Source organism: Solea solea, chromosome 6, assembly GCF_958295425.1.
Source record: "Solea solea chromosome 6, fSolSol10.1, whole genome shotgun sequence".
NCBI classification, from domain to species: domain Eukaryota; kingdom Metazoa; phylum Chordata; class Actinopteri; order Pleuronectiformes; family Soleidae; genus Solea; species Solea solea.
Window position 1 is genome coordinate 26,486,583 of NC_081139.1, and position 18,893 is coordinate 26,505,475.

The 18,893-nt window shown below is 42.2% G+C and overlaps 1 protein-coding gene and 2 non-coding genes across 4 annotated transcripts in view; 1 reads left to right on the top strand and 2 right to left on the bottom strand.

Moving 5' to 3' along the window:
• Positions 1 to 18,893, top strand: part of fgd5a (FYVE, RhoGEF and PH domain containing 5a) — a 96,150-nt gene that overhangs the window by 23,142 nt on the left and 54,115 nt on the right. For both annotated transcript variants that reach the window (XM_058632244.1, XM_058632246.1), the window contains exons 6-15: positions 1,926 to 2,077; positions 3,101 to 3,257; positions 9,053 to 9,140; positions 9,566 to 9,616; positions 9,953 to 10,011; positions 10,701 to 10,772; positions 10,905 to 10,973; positions 18,023 to 18,106; positions 18,199 to 18,278; positions 18,364 to 18,460. In XM_058632244.1, the coding sequence (XP_058488227.1) occupies positions 1,926 to 2,077; positions 3,101 to 3,257; positions 9,053 to 9,140; positions 9,566 to 9,616; positions 9,953 to 10,011; positions 10,701 to 10,772; positions 10,905 to 10,973; positions 18,023 to 18,106; positions 18,199 to 18,278; positions 18,364 to 18,460 (909 nt within the window). The remainder of the gene's footprint in view (positions 1 to 1,925; positions 2,078 to 3,100; positions 3,258 to 9,052; positions 9,141 to 9,565; positions 9,617 to 9,952; positions 10,012 to 10,700; positions 10,773 to 10,904; positions 10,974 to 18,022; positions 18,107 to 18,198; positions 18,279 to 18,363; positions 18,461 to 18,893) is intronic.
• On the bottom strand, positions 17,472 to 17,543 carry trnae-cuc (transfer RNA glutamic acid (anticodon CUC)). Its single transcript has one exon. It is a non-coding gene; the product is annotated as a tRNA-Glu (tRNA).
• On the bottom strand, positions 18,597 to 18,668 carry trnae-cuc (transfer RNA glutamic acid (anticodon CUC)). The gene has a single exon. It is a non-coding gene; the product is annotated as a tRNA-Glu (tRNA).

Here is an 18,893-nt window from a genome sequence, read left to right on the forward strand (position 1 = left end):
AACATTGATTAGCATGTTTTAGATGTTAGCATGTTGAGGTAGATGGTTAGGTCAAGGTGTAAAAATGGGTAACACTTCAAACTTAAAATAATTCCCAAAATAAATGAATCAAAATAACTTAAAGTTAGCATCATAAAGCTAACAGTTGCATGTTTTAGATGTTAGACACCCCTCAGTCATAGTGTTGTGAGATATTTCCCAAAATAACTGAATCCAAACAACCTACTGTTACTAACATTGGTTAGCATGATGTATATGTTAGCATGTTGAGGTTGAGGGTGAGGTCAAATTGTAAAATACAATTTCAGGGACACATCTGAAATTGAGTGTTATATTTCTGCTATGGAAGCTAATGTTACCGTAATAAAGCTAGCATGGCGAGAGGGGTCTGGCTGCAGACCTGCACTGTCATGACCCTTCGTTGCAGACCTGCACTGTGAGGTCTCCTGCACCGTCAGGCCTGGAAGTTGATTCAAAGCCTTTCAAAATAAAAGCGAGCATACCGGAAGCACATATTTTTCGTTCCCCATGTTTATTTCTTCGGTCTTTATTTTATGTATACAATGTAAATATGTTTTTGTGTATCCATGTGTTTAATTAAAGAGATTTAAAAAACTGTATATCTTTCCAGTTCAACTGGATAAAGTGAAAAAACGCAGGAAAATGTCGAGATAAAAAACAAACAAAATAGTATATAAAAAAAAAAGATAATACAAAACGTTATGACCACTTCTAGGCTTATTCTACAGATAATCAGTGCAAACTAGATGCACAGCTATTGTTATGATCCCCTTAAAACATTATTAGCCTACTCAAAACATGCATTATTTTAATTTAATTTGATTCGTAAAAAGGACAGCTGTTACTTTAGTCTGCACTACAAATTCATTTTGAAACAATAAATCTCTGTAAATACACCTTAATGTGTGATGGCATAATGCATCTACACTCCAACCTATTGCTGACTGTTCTTTGCTTCTATACCATTATTTATCATTGAAAATGTAGCCCCCTGTAGCCCCTGCACTGTTGGACCCATTTACATATTCATTTACTTATTTTTTATATAGGCATATCTTATGTGTGTTTGCAATAGTAACACCCCTTATAATTAATTTAATAATTGCTTAATATTGTTTGTGCTATGTTCTTACCTTGTGCTGTCGGACCACATGGATTTGCCAATGGAGGGTGTGAGGGTTGATGATTTTAAATGAACTTAGCTTTGTGTATTCAAAACGCAGCCCTGTAGTTTTCAAACAAAAATGGCACCAGCAGAGATTTAAAATGTCTCTGTTTCTGCAGCTCTAAAACAGCCACAGCAGAATTTATGTGGTTTTAAATGAAAAGAGAGAGTAGTATGGATAAAGTCTAGACAAATGGGTTTGAACATAACACTCCTCTTTTTTTTACCCCCCCACTCCCATGCGTCATAACTCCTCATATTAGTTCTCTCAGTCAGTGACACTGCAGCCATTAAGGCCTGTTGCTCATGTTTTATGTGTAGCTGAGTGGACTTTAGTGGACTCACACTCACACTGTAGCAGTCAATTTTCAGTTCCTTGTCTGAAAACTGATGATGAAGTGGACACTATGCACAAAACAGCAGTGTGTCATTGAGCACCAAGGTCATTATGCAACAGCACCTGGTGTGTAACTCTTGTGCAAGCAGCGCCGCCTTTCCTGAATGCCTGGACAGAGCCCAACGCACTGAGGTGATATGAAGGGAGGGTGGCAGGAAGGATGTTTAGGAGGATCTGACCTTCCTTCCTTCCTTCCTTCCATTCCACCCCCCTCGTTCATTCCTCGTGCGTCTATGCCTCGCTCTCCACAACCATTTCCTGCATTCCTCTTTCTTGTTCTTCTGACCGAACGACTTGATCATGTGAATAAAGATGTTTTCGTGTTTTCCCCGTCGCGTGCAGGACTTTAGGTCAGCGGTGGCTGAGTCGGTGGGTGAGGACGGGGAGCCAGTGGTGGAGGAGCAGAGGCTGGCGGAGATACTGGGCGTGCTCCCACAGGTCTACACCCTCCACAGCAGCATCCTCACAGAGCTGGAGGAACGCATCAGTCATTGGTGAGAGAACAGCACAGGCACCATGCATCATCCCCACGATGATTTTTTAATTATTTTGTCAAAAAGTGTATTTTTTATGATATGAATGTTAAATCAAAGTTGTGATGGCAGGATCGTCCAATACTGTTCTGAAATAATGTTCATCCACACAAAATGCTATAGTTTGTCTTACGAAAATAGGATTTCAGTGCTCCTAAAACACTGTTGAACTACTATAAATATACGACAATACGATGAAAACTTAAGTGGATTCTCCTGAACTAATTCCCGTGTAATTGGTATATTATATACTATAGGTAATGGTACCAGCAGAATTATCTCTTAACTACCAAGTACTTATTCACATTTTACACAAGTGTGTTTGCAGTGGTTTTCACAGCCTAAACTACATGTTGTTGTTACACAGAGAGCAAAGCACTTAAAGAAGGTTACTGTTAGGTGCTGGTTCCAAATTCAAGGTAATGTACAGGTTCAGAAAGAAATGACAGAACCTAGCTTCAAAATCAAGACAGTGTTCTTTCCAAATTCTCGATTTGCTGGCATTTGCAGAAAACTATGTAAACGTTTCAGAAAAATATAACCCTAACCCTCTCCATTAAAGCTAAATAAACTTAGCATAAGCAAGCAGGAGTAATAATACATACTATACAGTATATCTGAGTGGTTCATTCATGCTTTGATCTATATCTCGGCCCAACAATCAATAAATCTGTTTCAGTGTCCGGGAACTATTTCTTTTATTTCTTTTATAACTATTTCTTTTACAACCACAATGAGGGCAATAGTAATGGTAACCCACTACTTGCACAGCTTACAATCAATGTGTTAATGGAAGGGTTTTAAACACAGTCCTGGTCAGGTCAGGCTGAGGAAAACGTGGTGACTTAGAAACAGAGGAAATTACCCTGGAGCGTCTTTAACCTGGATTACTGTGATCATCACAGACTCACTTCATTTAACGGTGTGAAAGTATTGAACCTCTTCAATCACTGTGTGTTGCTTTTGATTTCTCTCTCTGTGAAGGGAGGAGAGCCAAAGGGTGGTGGGCGTGATTCTGTCTCGTGAAGAAGACTTCCGCGTGTTTGACACCTACATCTCCGAGTACGATCGCAGCATGTCCTTACTGGAGGAGAGTCGCAGGAGCAACCCAGCCTTCGCAAGCATCGTCAAGAAATTTGAGGTAACCTAGAATCGGTCACGGGTCACACAGTTGGTGTAGTGGTTAGCACTTAACCTGGTTGGAACGAGGGTCTTCCTTTGCCCTTCCGATGTAGATTTTGTCCTGCTGTTCAAGAACATGCAGATTTGGGGATTAAGCGTGAGGGTGGATGTTTGCTTGTCTCTATTTTGGCCCTCTGTGGACCTGCCCTTATGCCCTACGTCAGCTGGGATTGGCACGAGAGCCCCCCCTGTGACCCTCCTGTGGAGGATAAAGTGGTAAAAGATGGATGGATAGAATCAGACCTGGTATTGTTCTTGCTAAGTACATCAATCCATCAGTCACAGAAAAGAGTAGAGCTTTGATTTGGTCAATAATCCTACAGTCAAATCATAAAGTATGTACTCAGGAAACGATCCACATAGAAACGAAAACAATCTTTGGATATTTGTTTTTTTTTTTTGGAAAAAGTATGTGTTCATCCACGCAAAATTTACAGATGAGTGGATACGATACTGTCCGATATTAGTAAAAAATCACTGGATCAGATATCGGACAGATAAAAATCTAAAAAAAATTTTTAAATAAATAAATTTCAGGGCTCTCAAAAACGCCACTTTGTTGTGGATAAAACGTCTTCAACGTCTAACCCAAAGATCCTCCTCAAACAGCAATGACTGCGGTGTTTTGATAAGTCACATATTTAAATCTCAGGTTCGGTTTCCATGTTTATGGAGGGAAAGTGAAGCCTCGCGGGTGTTTTCACGGAGCAGAGATAGACTACTGGTATTTCCCCCTCTCACTTCAGCTCTCTGCGTACATTTTTGTCACCCAGCTTCCTCGGAGGAGACGGTAGCCTTTCTCCATCCCGCTCCTCTCCGTGGGACTGACCTTTCCACTGTCATGCTCACATATTTTATACCTAATTTACACAGAAAATACTCGGGTACTTTGTGGAGCTGGAATCTCTTCATCCCTGACGCACCCGGGAGAGCGGGGCAGTGGGACGTTAGTGAAGGCGTCACATTTCAGTGACAGCTCTGTCTAATGTCAACGCGGCGGTCCATGAATAGTGTGTCTTTATCTTCGCCTGAGTATAAATGACAATTGTGAAATGACAGATAGGATGTTGCTGTGATGGATTCCACAGATACTGAACACAAGAATAGATTTCTCATTTCCATGCAGCGTTGATTCACAGCTCACAGGATTAAACCTGCTGTGCAGCAGCACACGAGACACTGTGAATAAAACAATCACGACACTGTTTGCTTTTAAAATGGATAGCTTAGGTTTGTCGCAGGTGCTGACACATAAGTTACCACAGATGTTTCTCACAATTTAAACTGACTTTAATGAAACTGGAGAATGAATTTTGTGCCGCTTTTATAAACCGTTAACACTCTCCTGAACCAAAGTCCATAGAGAAAACTGGTGATTTTGCGTCACAGCACACAGGAGTTGTTGACCCACTGCTGCCACCATCAGGATGTCCAAATGTTATTTTTACGACTTTAGCGGTTGAAATCCTTTCTTTGGGTTCACCCGAGTGACACACACCAAACAAGGCAGCAGTCGACCGGCAGCGCCTGTGTCCCCGCAAGCTAAAAATGACGATTTTACCCATGGGCTTTGGTACAGGAGAGTGAACAGGAGAGATATTATTGGGGGAATTTTGAAGTAAATGGCTAAAATCCGGAACTATCATTTGAATTTCTTTAGATTCACTAAGTTATTACCACTTTTCAAACCCTGGCCCGTTCTACCTCTCAGTTTCCGCATTACTAGCTCCATGCTGCTCTCTGATTGGCTGCGACTTCTATTTTGATAAGAGAAGCAAACGGACAAGGCACCAACTGTCTGCACTCATGAATATTCAGCAGCAGCTGCCCCTTCCTCACAGTGCCACGCGTTAGTGGAACTAATGTAAATAAAAAAACAGGGTGAAGGTGAGAGATGAAGTATCGTACTCGGTGTACGTCGATAACCTTGATCAAAGTCAATAATGTCAGTCCTGACGCTGACATCACAAGTCCCTTCTCTCACTTCATAAACCTGTAATTGCTACCTGCAGTCGCTATTAATGGGCTGATTCGCAGCAGGCAGATAAAAGCATGGGAGGATGTCGTCGCCTTCTCCAAGAACCAAAGTCAATTTTAATCGGGTTTGGTCGAGAAATAGCCTTTGATTTTTCTTCTGTCGTCCGCGCGTACAGACTGTGATTCAGACTTACACCTCGAAAATAACCACCCCAACACCCGGAGGCTTTTTTCAGTTTATTTTCACTAAACCTTTCACTGCATAAGCAAACACTGCATACTGTATTTACATTTCCCATATTGCTTATAAGCCTGAAACCTCTGTGTGTGTGTGTGATGGATGTTGTGCTCCATTAGATCACTGCCTTGGGACTTGCACAGTCTGTGTGTGTGTGTGTGTGTGTGTGTTACAGGTATTACTAATGTTGTGGAGACCTAAATCTTAAATTCCTATATTGTAAAGGTGAAGACATGTTGTGTGGTTAGGATGAGATTAGGGTGGGGTTAAGGTTAGGATTAGGGTTGGGGTTAGGCCAGTAGTAGTTATGGTTAAGTTTAGAATAAGTCTACATATAATTAATGTACTTTAAAAGGCTTTTTCAGGGTTAAGACCTGGTTTTAGAATTAGGTTCATGTTAGGGTTAGATTCAGACAGAGGTCGGTGGCATGTTTCCACCGGTTCTATTCGACTCACCTCGGCACGGCACAGTTAAGTTGCATTTCCACTACCATAGTACCTGCTCTGGTGAGGTTCCAAGCGAGCTGAGGCGATACAATGCATTTGGAAGCCACCAAAGCAGAGAAAAAAGTCACAGTCACAAATACAGTTGCTAGAGTTTAAAGGCGAGCAGAGGTCGCAGGCTGCCTCCCAGAAGACAAGACACAAAGAATACAAAGGCTAAAGGGTGTAACAAAAAACAAACCCCAAAAGGAAACAATTACAAAAAGAAAAACTCAAAGTAGACGTACGAATACTTGCGTCAGAGATGTGGCACTTCCGAACTAGAAGACAGAATTATCTGGCAGAGCGGTCGAGTGATGACCAAGCTTTTTATACGGAGGTTGATGAGTAATGGGAGCCAAATGTGCCTCGTCAGCTGCCACAGCCACAGTCTGTCACACCCCCCTGCAGAAAGGAAACAGGGAGAACAAAGAGAAAGAACAAACCCACAAAAGAAACACAATCCTCACGTGTGTGCCACCGTGAAAGCGTGTCACAGGACTTGGACCCTCACCTCCCCCCCCCCCTGCTCCTCTGCCGTGATTGCCACGAGACCGGAGTCCAGAAGTGGTTGTAATTTCATTGTGGATGTGGTGATGACAGTGATAAAGTATCTGCAGATCCTGATCCGATCAGAGCCCAGACCCTTACAGGATTAAAGCCTCCGCATGCTTGTTTACGACACCATCTGTAAACACTGGCCACAGCGCCGCGCGCGCATGTGTGTGTGTGTGTGTGTGTCAGATGGTTTCTGTGCAGGGTCATGTCCACACACACGACCTGAGGATCTGAAGAAGCTCTTTATCTCAGGTTTATATTCATGTCGTGGCCTGAGTTTGTGCGTCGTTCTCTCATGGGGGAAACGCCAGAGGAGGGAGGGAGGGTTGGTGCAGCAGGTGGACGAAGATAGAGGGAGAGAGCGATGGAGTGAATCCCTTGTAAAGGCAGCTGGGCAATGAGGCAGACAGAAGCTAATTAGAGAAGCAGCCTCCTTTACAACTCCCCAATTAGATCAGTTGTGTGTGCGTTCAGGCGGCAAATCAGCTGGCCATGACGGACCCTGAAAGGTGTGTTTATTTGTCCGTGCATGTGTGTGTGTGTATGTGTTTGTCTTCCATCTCCTCCTCCTCCTCCTCCCCAGTTTGGCTCACTCACCCAAACAAACCACAAGCTAATTACTCGCTCTAAAAAAAAAAGAAAGAAGAAGAAACAACACTTCCTGCGAGCAAGTGTCAATTGGATGACAATTTACAAGCGACACTTGAGGAGAGCGGATGTTCTGAGCACAATAATACAGAGGAGCTGCTTATTATGGTGCTCGAGAGGAGGAACGACAGCGAGCGAGAGAGACACTCAATTAGAGGGTGTTGCTGAAGATGAGGGGGCTTGTATGAGACGTTGTCAACGCTGACGCCGCTGTGTTCGCGCTCAGCGTGCTAACAGAGTCAGGAACCAGCCGTCACTCGTCTGAAAAGTCTGAATTTTAGTCAGACTAAGACAAAAACTCTTAATGTCGTGTCTAAAATTGAGCTTGTCTTAGTCGGGCTATCGTACCTGGATAATTAGTCGGACTTGGAGGTGACGCATAAACTGCGGCGACGCCGGACAAGGCAGCAACCACGCGTGTCTCACAATTAACAGAAACACACAGAACCGCAGCGTGATCCGTCTCTGTTTTTCTGCGACGTAAACGTGAACAGGAAACTGATTCAATGCACACTGGCTTATATAGAGAGATACAGCGCCACCTACGGAGGCGGAGTCATACATACACGGCCAATAAATCTCTGTAAGCCAGAGCGTGGTGTTTATGACTCGCATCCCACTCTGTGTGTGTGTGTGTGTGTGTCGTGTAAATAGGATAAAATTCTCCTTCCCGCAGGGTGCTACTATCTGTGCCTCTGTAATGAAGGGTAGGACTTCATTGGATTAGAACATACTCTGTACCGTGTGTGTGTGTGTGTGTGTGTGTGTGGCTGCTCCTCCACAGCTCAGGGCATAAATACCTGTCAGAGACAATTAGGTCCTGATTGATTTTCTCTCTCTGATTGTGCCAATTTCTGTCGCCTTTCACCTGCAAATGACTCTTCTCTGAGGAAGAACAATAGGATTTCTTTTCTGAAAAGGTGTATGAAGGTCATAGTGCCCCAACAGCGCTCCCTTTGGTCCACTGTGACCTTGACTGGTAGCATGAGAATGTAGAGGTCACACTGTGCCATGCACGGTTTGCAAGTGGGTGTGTTTTTTGGGACACAGAGGGATTCTTTGATCCCTGAATGTATAATAATGAGAATTTACTCTGGCCTCAGGTCCATCCAGGAGGAATTATTACGTGTAATAGATACACAGTTAGTTACTGAGTTTTAACAGAAAAGGTCATTGTAAGCCAGGAGATGGAAGTCTAATGTGTGTTTGTTTGAGATTGTGATATTAGAAAGAAGTATACAGGTGAATATCATCCCTGTAGTGCTCCTCACTTTAGAGAACCCAAAATGATTAAATATGTTGAGGGAATTGGAAGCAACTGTTAAGTTCTAAAGGCTTTAATGACTAGTGTTTCTTTGCTGTGGTTTACTTTACTTTACACTCATTTTCATTTCTGAATGTCTGTGCAATCAGGGAATACCATTACAATTTAAGAAAGACAATCCAATGTTGTCGTGTGTCATCAGATACATAAATAAATATTAGTTTGTGACTCTGGGAACATGGAAAGATTACAAATATCTAAACCATTATGCATGTGTTTCATGTTTTCAGCCAGACACAATAAAGATCCTTTCCTTCCCTTTACTGGTCTTAAACTGGTCAAAATCACTGGAGTGGCTATTGTAAAAATCCCATATGATCCTAAAAAAGTTTTGTAACCAGGTATAAAAAGAGTGATTTGATATGTATTCACTATTCAAAATAATTGTATTGTTTTTCGTTATATAATGTCTGTCTCTGATATTGTGCGATGGACTTTTTTGTGTTTAATAAACTTTTTATGATCATAAAAATAATAATAGTAATGAACTTGTGGTGTGTGTGTGTGTGTGTGCGTGTGTGTGCAGACATGTGGCCCAAAAGAAGAAGTCCCACTGAAACACCAGCTGCTGCAGGTCATAGTCAGAGTCCTTCAGTACCGAATGCTGCTCACAGGTAACATGCTGATATATGACATATATACACTGTATATGTGTGTGTATACTTGTATTTATATCTTTGTCAGGTCCAGAAAACATACAAACCTGTCTTTAAGGGGCTTTTTCAGGGTTAAGACCTGGTTTTAGGGTGAGGGTTAGGTTAAGGGTCACTTAGTTGTGATGGTTACGGTAAGGGTACGGGGCTGGGGAATGAATTATGCCAATGATGTGTCCTCACAGATATGAAAACAAGTTTATGTGCGTGTGTGTCTCTAATTCACATATTTTATGCTGATGTTGAATATTGTGGCCATCGCTTAGTTTGCACTTAATGAGCTGCCCTTCACACACAGTAAAATAAATAGTCGTGTCAAACTTTTTATTTAAAAACCTCCATATTTGATGTATTTCCTGACTGTTTTGTCTTCTGTGTTCTTGCAGATTACCTGAACAACCTCTCTCCTGACTCTAAAGAATACGAGGACACACAAGGTGAACGCCCCTTTTTTTTATCATTGTGTTAAGTAGACGTTTTCTCTCGGAGCGACGTTTACATTTACGTTTATTTATTAGTAGCACTGTATCAGCATTGCTGCCTGAAATAAAGCAACTCAAAGAAGAGTCACCACATTAATACTGTTTAAAAAACTAATTTAAACCTGTGTTGAAATGTCAGCTTTTGGTCAAATTTGGTAAAAAAGCTGACGACACAAACACACACTGCAGCTGCGCGACATGTTTTCAGAGTCTAGCTATTGAACCACAGCGACGGAGTGTCTTTATTGCATATAAATCTCTCCCTTTTTCCTTTTGCTGTTTGTGTTGCAGATGCCTTGGCGATGGTGTCCGGGGTGGCAGACCAGGCCAACGACAATCTGAAACAGGGGGTGAGTTTTGTCCGCGCGCACACCATGTGTTTACATCCAGCCTGCTACGCTCCTTGTCTACTTTGGCATATTCACAGCCGAGCGCGGCTGTTGTTGAGATGGCTCTTTATATTCCGCCCTGGCAGTGAAAGAGCAAAATTCAGATGGAGATCAAGTGTGAAGGAGTTGGGAGGTTTTCGGGGGCGTATGAATCCCTCTTTTAAAAAACACGACACGCCGGAGTGAAGGAGAGGTCTATCCCTCTTTGGCGCTGACTTGCTGATTAACACAAGGCGCAAGAAAAGATGATGTCAACACAAAGTCCCAGGTGTATCATTACAAAGGAAGCAGTGTGAGGCTGGACGTGGCTTATGTGCTCCCTCTCAGACATGAGCAGCCCACGGAGATAATTCACAAACCCTTCCCCCCCCGCTATCTTACTCTCTTGCCTCTCACTGTCAGGATCCCCCTGTGCCTCACTTCAGCTTTTCCTCCTCTCTTTATCACACTGTGTTTTTGTTTTTCTCTTCTATGCCTTTGCACGGACAAACACAGGCTTCCTCTATCTCTGTTTGTCCCGCCGTTCGGCTTTCAGTATCTCATCCCTTTCCGCGTTCATTCAAACAGGCACATGTTCATTCTCTGTCTCCTCTTCCGTCCGTCACTGGATAATCTCCCTCCGTCTCTCCACTCTCCCCTCTCTCCTGCAGGAGAACCTGCTGCGTCTGGTCCACATAGAGTACAGTGTGAAAGGCAAGAGGGACCTCCTGAAGCCCGGAAGGGTGAGCACCGTCTAGATCCGTAGCTTCTCAAAATACAGCGACGCACTGTTGTGTTACCGCGTCTGAAGATGTAAGTCTCTGTGCGCCTTCACATGCTGTGAAAAAGTAATGATTTAATGTTTGTTTTGGCAGATGTTTGTCAAAGAGGGCACACTCATGAAGGTCTCGAGGAAAAGCAGACAGCCGCGACACCTGTTTCTGGTAATGCTCCTGCTACTTCTGCACAATACTGACTTTGTTTGAAAGGGTGATTCAATAACTTTTATACTGTCTGTGAAAAATAATGCAAAAAAGAAAACTTTTTAACACAGAAACCCTGACATATTGCACAATGCTGGAGGTGGCTATCAGTATCTTAATAGGCCGGCTTCATAGCTAGGTTGATGGGATTATTCATGTCCTTTTGCTGTGTTTCCTTTGAGTGGAACAGATTTGGTACAGTAGGGTACATATTTTTTTCCAATAGGGATCGTACTAAAATAACTGGCCCCTACCTTTCAATTTTTTGGCGCCCTTCCCTTGGGGTACTTGAGTAAAATGGTACGATATGATCAGGGTTGAGCTAGATCAGCTGTCCCATTCGAAGTGATTAAGTAGTGTTTCTGTTGTAGAACCTAACTCTCCAAACTCCACACAGGAAGGTCAAATTCAGATTTGTAGGGTGATCCCTCTCACTGTGAGGCAACATTTCTAACCACTGTGTCACTGTGCTGCCCACCACCTGACTAATTAACAAACCTGAGAAAGCAATCAGGTAGCACAAACCTCCGCCAGAGCCGGTTATTCTCTCACAGAGTCAATACGGATCGAGATCTGGATTTCGTCCAAAATGCACACTAACATAGACCAATATGAGGATTCTTTTTCAAAGCGATATTGACATTTTTATTGCAGTCAGGAACACTCTCGTTATAATTAAAACGATTTACTGCAACAAAATTGAAATACAGTTAGACCTGGCTGCTCCGCTCTTTAGATGCTGCAGGAAAACGCCATGCAGGAGCGAGTGGCTGTGATTAGAGTGTGACTGTGTTCGGCTGTCTGTCAACTGATTACAGCTGGGATTGAAGAAGATTTGGTCCAAATGAAACGTACAATTCCATCGTTTACACGGCCTATATTTGACACACGCAGCGTTGTGTAATTCCCCGGAGGTGGAAGCAAAAGAAGAAGCTTCAAACTTCTGTGTCTGCTCGTCCCCTTGCTGTCCGCTATCCGTCTAATTTTTGGAATGGAAATACACGATCTTCTTCAAATAGATCATCAGATCAATACGTCACATTCGCATGGATCAGACGCGTGTTTATTTAGCCACACCTGTTAAGAATTGAATTCAGGTGTTTCAATCAGGCTTTGTGCTCCAAGCCCCTCGTCTCAATGAAGGACAAGCTTAATGCAAGGACTAAAAAGATATTGGTTTGACTTTGAGTTTGGTGTGGAAGAACTTGAGTGTCCTGACCTCATGTTTTACATGACATACAACACATTTTGTGTTCATTGGGCTATGACCTACATCCCTAGAAAAGTTCATCACAATCAATCCTTTCGTTTTTGAAATATTCTGCTGTTCCATGTGGATGAAAACACCTGCCATGTCATCGAAGCAGTGGCCTAAACAATGTCTGTACGTGATCTGCGAAAATATGAGGGAATGTTGGGTGGAGGTTGGTCTCTGAGGTAGGTGAGGTTGTGGGGAGGGGGGGGTCCACGAGGCCAAGGCTGTAAGACCCCGACTAAGTGCCACACCCGTTGTAGCGAGGGCCTCCCTCTCTCCACTCTTCTCTTCTCCTCCCCTCTCAGGACTTGTTTTCCAGGGCCCCACTTCCTCACAGGATGTTTGGTGTGGGTCACTGGATGCTGGCTTCCTGTGTATTGGGAGGGGACTGACAGCAAAGTGAAGGCCAGACGCCCTGTAGAATGCCGGGAGAAGGAGGAGGAGGTGGTGGTGGAGGTGGAGGACGGGTGGGGGGACGCTACACAAACACATAACATGAAACACATAAACCCTCTCTATTGTTCCATGTGCAATCAGCGCTGTCTCATGTTGTGAATTATGCTTGGGCAGCATTTATGGTTTTGGCTAAATACAAAAATGTGAAGCTACAAATTCTCTCACACACACACACACAGGTGTCCTTTTAAGGACTCCCTTTAATCATCTGTTCATTTGGACAGCCCAAACAAAGCCTAACCACAATCCTATCATCGCCCGACATGCATACTTCTCATTACCATAACTCCAAGACCGTTTGTGATGTCTAGAAAATTCAGAAACTACCGGAAAGCAGAGAAATACAGCTTTGTGCCCATATACTTGTCTAATTCACTGGTGTGTCACACATTTGTGACGGTGGCTTCTCAATACCGTAATTCCTAAACCATTGAATAACTGCGAGATATCAAAAGTGAAAGTCATCTTGGAAAAGGGCAGCAGGAAGAACTCACTCAGTGAACATATTTTGACAATTTTACAGCCATAAAATAAAAAAAACATGATTAATTTACACCGAAAACAACTGTTTTAAAAGTCACTAGTTCGTGTCGCATACAAAATAACGTCACACAATTTGGTGCAGCCGTTACTAGGAGCTATGAAGTCATGGAAAACGATGGGACCAAGAGAACCAAGTGGTGCTAGAACTGTATCATGGAAAAAGCTCTAGATGAGGAGTACTGGTCCTGCATTTTTGCGTTTTTGCCAGACAAACATGCACTGGTTGATATTTCTAAGCGTTTACAGATATAAAGCCATTGACCCCTCTTGAAGTGGTCGGCTTCAGTGTGTCAGGTGTTATTTATTGGCCTTTCCTGAACAGTGAAGATGAAAAGCCATCAAGTCTCCTCGGGGGACATGTCAAAAGCCTGAGCTCAAAGCAGAAAGCTAGGTACGCTGAATGAGTGAGGGAAGGGATTATTACATTTAAAGGAAGGAGATGTGGAAAAGATGTGCAGAGGATAGAGAGTAGGAATGAAAGAGGCGGCTGTAAGAAGCTGGGGTTTAGATGGTGGGAAGAAACGGCTGAAAAGGTCAAGTGTGTAAGAAGTAGTGATATCTAATGGTGGGACTGCAGATTGCAACACATTTTACAACCCTCTCCACTAGGGATGGCACAATACCACTTTTTGTGTCCAATACCGAGATCACAAACTAGAGTATCTACCGATATTATTCCAACACAGTTGTCATTTTAGACCATTTATGAACGTATGAACCTGTAAAAAACACATTTCATTTCAAAGACTTAATTCTCCAACTGTGTAACAAATACAGTAGGGCTGAACAATTTATCGAAATCGCAATGCAGCCTCCTGCAATTTTCAAATTAATATTTGTTAAAGCCAAAATGTGTGTCCAAAATATCATTTTAGATGAATGACTGTCTTGATTTACACACACCTTACTCTACAGACTGAAGAGAACATCTTTGTTTCTCACAGATCTGCACACGTCACACAGTAATCATTTAATGTGTTTTTCAAATGAAAATAAGAATTGCGATGTAAAAATTACCGTTCCCTCTGATATCACATCAAATCCAGTGGTTTTGACCAGCACATCCACTTTCCCAGTTTCTGTTTCTCCTTTGTTAGTTTTAGCATTTTATTTCTAAAAGTAATTTTTCTTATATTAAATATACATTAAAAGTACTAAAATATTGAGGGGTGGCTCAGTGGTAGAGTGAGTCGCCTTTCAACTGAAAGTGGGCTTAAGTGTCTTGGGGCGAGAGACACTTAGCCCCACCTTGCTCTTGACAAAGCTGTGAGACAGAGTGTGAATGGGTGTTAGCATGGACTTGCTTCCAATCAGTTCGAACACTTCCACAAAACTCCAGGACACAGGTGAGACATTTACACGCAGTTTAATGGGAATCTTGTGAAACTGTAATAAATCACAAGTAAGACGAGTATTAGTATTAAACACTGGCAGTAAACGTGAAGCTAATTTAGCGTCCGCGATTAGCATTAGTAGCTAGCGTCTGCTATTAGCACTAGCGGTTAGCGTCCGCGATTAACACTAGCACTACACTTTCACTTTTCTAAGGGCAAAACAGGTGTGAATGGGTGAATAACAAAACTGTAATGTGGTGTAAAGCAGCTTTGAGTGGTCATCGATGCTAGAAACGCACTATGTAAATACAGAGTATTTGCCAACTATTTTTCTGATTTTATTTGGTAGTAACGAGTCACAAAGACAGTTAGTACTTTTACTTGTGGCGTAAAAGTACAAGTTGCTAGTGATATAAATAACAAAGTAAAGTACACATACGTGAATGTTGTACTTAAGTACAGTCACAAAGTATTTGTACTTTGTTCCACTACAACACTGGCTGTTGTAGGGTGCGTTCCATTTGCATCAGAGGTCCGAACTGGGAGTGATGCCACCTCCTGAGCACGTTCCAGTTGAGTAATCAGGAAAACAATTGTTTTACATAAATATATCTTGTGTGAGCTATTGTCAGCAATACCAATCGATAACAACAATCTACTGTCATGACCCGTGGATTTTCCAGGGCGCTTTGTGTTGGACGTTTATTCTGTTCAGTCTTTTTGTTGTTCTATTTTTCTTTACCTTGAGTTTTTAGTTCTGTTTCTGGTTTTCCTTGTGTGTGTGTGTGCGCCTGCCTGCCTTGTCCAGTTTTGCCCCACCCTAATGTGTTTCACCTGTGTCTCGTCTGTCTCACCTGTGTCTCGTCTGTCTCACCTGTGTTTTGTGATTGTTTCTGCCTGTCCCATAGCGTATTTAGTCTCTGTGCTCTCCACAGTCGGTTCATTTTGATTTGGAACTGAAACCCACAACTTTTGCTCTTCCACTGATCTACTGTCACTCAATTCTAACTCAACTCCTTTTTAAATACTTTTACTTCCCAAACTCAAGTATATTTTATTTTAGAAAGGTACGTTTGATACTTAAGTACAGTAAATTACTTTTACTTTAAGTCATTTTCTGTAAAGATACTTGTACTTTCACTCATGTTATATTATAAAAGGTGACTTCAACTTCTACTAAAGTCATTTTCTGTTATGATTCTTGTACTTTTATTCTTTTACCATAAAGCATCTGGTTGTGTTCACTGTGCCATCAAAAATAGTAAACTTATTTGTATTTGATACAATAAAGCAATCAAAAAACTTCAAAAATTGATGTGACTGAACCCGACAAGAGCCGGTCAGAAGAGCAGAGTCATACGCGCTAACACACACACACACACACACACACACACACACATCCAGTGTGAAACGGACTTCAGCACAGAAATATTTCAAAGTGATTACACACACTCCTAAATGTTACATTCTGGACCCTTTTTTTTTATTAAAGTGGCAGGAGCTGAAGTCGGTGGGTGTTGTGTGTCATCTGACAAAGTCGTTTTGTGCAAGTCTTGTAACTTGGCACTCGCTGTGGTTTTTGTGTCGAAGGAATCTTTGAGTAAACGAGCAGCACAGGGTGGAGCAGGCGAACTGCGGTGGCTGCAGCCCAGAGGTCACAGGCCGGCCTCGGGCTTGTCTATCATGCTGCTGTTTTGTCTCCAGCCAGTCGAACCAGTCAGAAAAGCCTGTATCTAAGGCTGTTGGTGGTGTTGTTGTTGTTGTTGTTGTTGTGGTGAAGGTGGCCGGTTCCACCCAGTCCCAGGTTCTCAGCGTAGCCTGAGAAGACGGGGACGGGGAGGGCGAGGGGAGGCCTGGAGCCCCGGAGCAGGGTGGAGAATTCCTGGATGCTGCCTTTACGGCCCCAGCGGATGTTTAGAGCACACACGAGGTGTGACCAGTGATGTCATTTCTTTTGTCTGGGAAGAAATGAAATGCTTCTCCGTAACACAATGAAGAACACGTTTCAGGGGGATCAAAATACTTTGGGCTCTGAACAAGCAAATAAATACCTTCTCCGCAGCCATGCCTTTATTTTGTTGTGTGTGTGTGTGTGTGCGTGTGTTCATGGGAATTTTGTGCTGACAGGATGCACAGACGTGGGTGAGCGCTGTGAAAGGAAACGAGACCCAGAGTGGTCGAGCCCAGAAAAGTTGCTTTCCTATAGAAAAGAATAAACAATGAGGTGAAAAGCTGAAATTTCACATATTTCTCTTATGACAACACCCCCACCTTGTGGTTATTTTTAGGTATTGCATTGAGAGCTGAGAATAAAAGTTTCACTTGTGTAACTAAAAAGCATCAAATATGGTAGTGTCTCACAAGTTTTATCCCTCTGTCCTAGGTCTGAGGGTTTTCAAAATAATAATTGCTGCAACACCACCGTTTTATTTATTTTTTTAATTGTTCTATATTGTTTGCCAATTTAAAACTACATTATTTATTTAAGCATCTAGTCTGGTCATTTAGGTACTGGTCAAGTGGGGGGGAAAGAGCAAAATGAGCTTAAAATTATATTACAATACTCCCCTCATAAATATTCCTGATAATTTCAAAATATAAATTGTGTTTTATATGGACGCGATATACTTCACAGTAAAAAACATATTTGATGCAAAATTAATCGATAAAAAGGAAAAATTGCTGACAGGCCGAATGAAGTTACACCTCTGCTGTATCTGCAAGAATTAATCAATTTGTAAATACTACTTTGATAATCTTCACATACATATTTAGACAAGGATGTCATTTAGTGTCATGTTTTCACAGTGTTAATCATAGTGATAATTCTCAATTGTTATTACTCATAATTGCTCAGTGTCCAAATAAATGTTCCCTGACCGGGAATCGAACCCGGGCCGCGGCGGTGAGAGCGCCGAATCCTAACCACTAGACCACCAGGGACATGTTGCATGTGAATTCAACAATTGTTTTTGATTTTTCAGCTTCTGAAATGTGAATATTCTCTGGTTTCTCTGCTCCATATGATTAATTTGAGGTTTAACTGCAATTACATATTTTACCCAAAGTGGAATTCATGTGATGGCATATTTTAGGACTGTCCACTCACTTTTCTCCTGACTGAAACATGACTCCCTCTGAATTTTAAAAAGTGACGTTTCTAGTTCTTCCTCCACGCATTCTGGCCAAAATGTCAAGAAAATAATCTGACATCAGGTTCAGTGTTTGTATGAAAAACGGGTTGTATGGACTTCTAGTGCTTTGTTGTTGTTTTTAAGTGTTTTTACAATTGATGATATGTATGCACTGATGTTGAATTCTGTATTTTCAGTGACTGAATTCACTGAGAATTATATCATATATTTGTCCATATTATGTAATACATTAAAAAAATAATAAGAGACCATTGTTTTCTCCACCAGATGAATGATATCATGCTGTACACGTACCCGCAGCAGGATGGCAAGTACAGACTCAAGAACACACTCTCTCTGTCAGGAATGAAGGTGAACATTTTTATTCTTTTAGCTCTTTGCAACACAATTTCTCTGTGATCCGTTTTTTTATAGACTGAACTGGTTTGTTTTTGTTCCTACAGGTGAGCAAACCTGTCCTGGACAACGTGCTGAACTGTCTAAAAATCGAAGTGTCGGACATCACCATTACGCTCTCTGCTGGGTGAGAATCTAATCTTCCCTCCTGTTGTTTTTTTAACCACTCGCGATGTAAAACATCAGCTCATTTAGTCTTTTTGTCTCTTCAGTTCCGTTGGGGAGAGAGAAGACTGGTTCCACACACTCAGCCGGGCCATAGCGGACCACGCTGCAGGTCTCTGCACGTTCGGTGGACCCTGCAGTGAGGTACTGATATTTTATTTTATCAAGTTAAGCCACTTTGAGAGGAATCGCCTTGTTTTTAAAGGGTTTCCTAAACACACACGTGTATCTAATAACTCACTTTTCATGGTAAATGTAGTGTTCAATATGCAAAGAAGTGTTCCCTGACCGGGAATCGAACCCGGGCCGCGGCGGTGAGAGCGCCGAATCCTAACCACTAGACCACCAGGGAGTGGTGAGAGTGGATTTGCTGGAATGTCAGACATCCGTGACATGTCCTCATGAGAAGACATTTGTTGGTAATACACAACAGTTGCCAGTAGGGGTCACTGTTTGCCCTTATTCCATCATCTCTTCAAATGACATCCTCGTCCTGAATTATATACAGAAACAAGCCACTTTGGATGAACCATTTCATAATAAAGGGGTCAGAAATGCAAAATACAGTACACAACGC